This window comes from Taudactylus pleione, unplaced genomic scaffold (assembly GCF_031769625.1).
Source record: "Taudactylus pleione unplaced genomic scaffold, aTauple2 ptg000390l, whole genome shotgun sequence".
Classification (NCBI taxonomy): Eukaryota; Metazoa; Chordata; class Amphibia; order Anura; family Myobatrachidae; genus Taudactylus; species Taudactylus pleione.
In genome coordinates, this window is record NW_028284791.1 from 1352710 (window position 1) to 1355804 (window position 3095).

The 3095-nt window shown below is 45.2% G+C and overlaps 1 protein-coding gene across 1 annotated transcript; it reads right to left on the reverse strand.

Annotated features, from left to right (window-relative positions):
- Positions 1–1298: 1298 nt before the first annotated feature.
- LOC148507625 (odorant receptor 131-2-like) lies at positions 1299–2216 on the reverse strand. Its single transcript, XM_088445802.1, has one exon. The coding sequence runs from the start codon at positions 2214–2216 to the stop codon at positions 1299–1301; it is 918 nt and encodes a 305-aa protein (XP_088301928.1).
- Between the last annotated feature and the right edge of the window lie 879 nt (positions 2217–3095).

Consider the following 3095-nt stretch of genomic DNA (forward strand, 5'->3'; position numbering starts at 1 on the left):
CCACTGTCCCCATCTCTCTGCCCTCCACCTAGAACCCTCCAACCAGTCCAGTCACAGTGTCCCCCCCTCATTCAGCCCAGTGTCCGCCCTTCTCCAGCCTAGTGTTCCCCCTCTCAACACCCATCTCACTGCCCCTCTTCCCATCCAGCCCAGTGCCCCTCCATTGCAATGTTCCCCCCATCCAGCCCCCTCATATATCACTCTCCTATCATGTATATCAGTGTATGTATGGTTGTATCATGTCTGTGTGTACAAGCTAGACCTATGGGGGCCCCATAGTCTAGCTATGCCCCAGCCCGATTTCTAGTAACCATTCTAAATTACAGGTGAGTCTGCGTTACAACAACATGAGAAGTAAATCAGTTATTAACATCTGTAAGAATGACAGCATAAGGGAGAGTTGTTTTTATTTGTAAGGAACTATTGATATAAATCAAAACAATTAAAGATTTACAGTTCATGTGAATAATTTTTTGTCCATGATTTTGCTTTATCTAATTATAGTAGGAAATACATCACCAGAAGTAAGAAAATGCCAATAAGACTGACGTCAGCATATAATTATGAACTGCCTAGTAGAACCACTACACAAGCTGAGGCAATGTTATATGGAGCTCATTCAGACCCGTTCGCTAAGATGCATACTCTCGCTGCTGCCGATGGTATGCAGTGTGTATGCAATGTGTATGAATTATGTGCATACCTTTGCGAAAGTTCACAATGCGTTCACTCACTGCACATAGACAGCCCAGCAGAGTGAGTGACAGGAGAAGCCGTTTGTAGGTGGTAACAGGGGCTGGCCATTAAAAACGGGGGAGTGGAGGTGCAGACGCAGGCGTGCCTGAGCATCTCACCGGCGTGTTAGAGGTGTGCATAATTATAAGACAGCGTCATAGTACACGTCACCTGGCTGGTTTTTACACTGAAGTGCTCGCAGTGCTTGTGGCAGGGTATGGTCAACCTCAAGCGCTGCGATAGCTTCCGATGTACCGATGGTTGCATACACTTCCTGGACATGACGTGCACAAGTGGGCGTCCTAAAACAGGCTGATGGGGGTCTGCATACAACTATGTGATCGCTTTGTAAGAAATACTGGGTGTGCTAATTCATTGCAGTGCGACAGTGCTGCCTACGCAATTTGCATACACATCGTGCGAGCGGCTCTGAATCAGGCCCTGTATCCCAACATACATGAATCAAGAAGTGAGGCTAATGTGTAGATTATTTTACTGAGATTCATATTGCCATTACTGTCCAGCTTGTGGCTATTTGCTGTAATAATTATGGGAAACAATCTCTAGTGATAACATTTTCTTAAAGATTTCTTAAAATGTTTTCTCAACACGTCATCCCGGATTCCGTAGATTACAGGACTGAGGAATCTTGGCACGTAGGTGAAAGTAAAAAAATTAGTCAATTGCAACTCATCCACTGCTTGGACAGAAAATGCTTGTGACAGTACAGTCAATAATGAAGCCATACATAAGAGATACTGGAAGGCGTGGAGCATAACTGTTTTCCCCGCTTTGGAGGCAGACGATGACTGAGGACTTATTTTTAGGGCAACCAGCATGATCTTCACATACGTAAATATGATGACAAGTCCCACCAAGGTGAAACACAGGACGAGATTAACGGACCTAATTATATTTTGAATCTTATTAACTAGCAACATGTTCTGTGTGCAGACGATATAGAGATGGAAAATATTAGTAAATGATGAGAACATGACGCATAGCTCAGCCGCATATGGGATCAACATCGCCGAAAATATCAGGGTGAATGCCGCATGAGCTCTCTGGTTGGTGCACAGCTGGGCATGTCGCAGTGGGTAGCAGATGGCGACATATTGTTCTAGAGCCATGGCTGCCAGATTGTATGGGGTTATTCTAAATGCCATGGCAGAAACAGTGTACAAAATGTAGCAGACTGGCACAGGAATATATAATAAATAAATAGCTGCAAGTAGAAAGAGAAATGCCAGAACTAGATACAATGTGTCATTAATGAGCATGTAAACAAACAGAACATAGCGCGAATTCTGCTGGAGGTCTGGCGCGAGGAGGAAGGCGCTCAGCATCACTGTGACAAAGTAGAAGAAGAAACAGAACCCCGCTATTATCAGGAATATAATGGACCACTGTACGTATGCATTCAGTCTGACAGTCATGGACACTTGGGTGATGTTGTGTTGATTTTCTGATGAGTTGATCATAATTGGAAGAGTGGTCTGTTTTTTCCAGAAATCTCAGCCAGAGGAAACCTACTAAAAATTAAAACAAATTAGTATCCATTAAAACACATAGGGCCTGATTCAGAGCCGCTCGTAAGCGGCCGCTCGCTCGCTCACTCCGAGCGATGTTCGCACATCTGCGCATGCGTATGGGTCGTAATGCACATGAGCCAACCAGTTAGTGCGGTCGGAAATCGTGTGCTCGCAAAATAGCGAGGGGCTGGTAATTTGAGTGACAGGATGAGGAGTTTGTGGGTGGTAACAGGGGAAGGTGCTTGAAAACGGGGAGTGGTGATCCGAACGCAGGCGTGCCAAACGGTCAAAATGAGCGTTTTAAGGGTGTGCATAATTAACAAAGCAGCGTCATCGACCAGGTCACTTGGTTGTCTTTTAGCCTGAACTGCTCTCATGATTGCGGTAGGAAAATGCTACCACAAGCACTGCGAGCAGTTCAGATGCCTTTCGATGTACTCGATTAATCTAATAAATAGCGGAGATGACGTATGATGCGAGCGGCCAAGGGGCGTCTTTAGAAAATAGCGAGCGCATGTTTCGGACGCTCGCTCAGACATAGAGGCGTCAACAGACCGCAAAGAGCGAGCGCTCAATTTAAATAGCCAGCCCCTTTTTCTGAACAAGCGAGAGCAAATAGCGTCCGGCTCTGAATGAGGTCCATAATACCCTTTTATGTTTCACATGGAATATGGAACATGGAAAAGTCACCTTGATTTAGAGTTAGGAGTAACAAAAAAGGAACAAATCTGACCGCTATGCCGTCACAGCACTACAAAAGGGACGCCCACCTTACCTTACACACATCCGTAATGTTTGGCAAAACTGCGTAACCATCGGTAACATCGA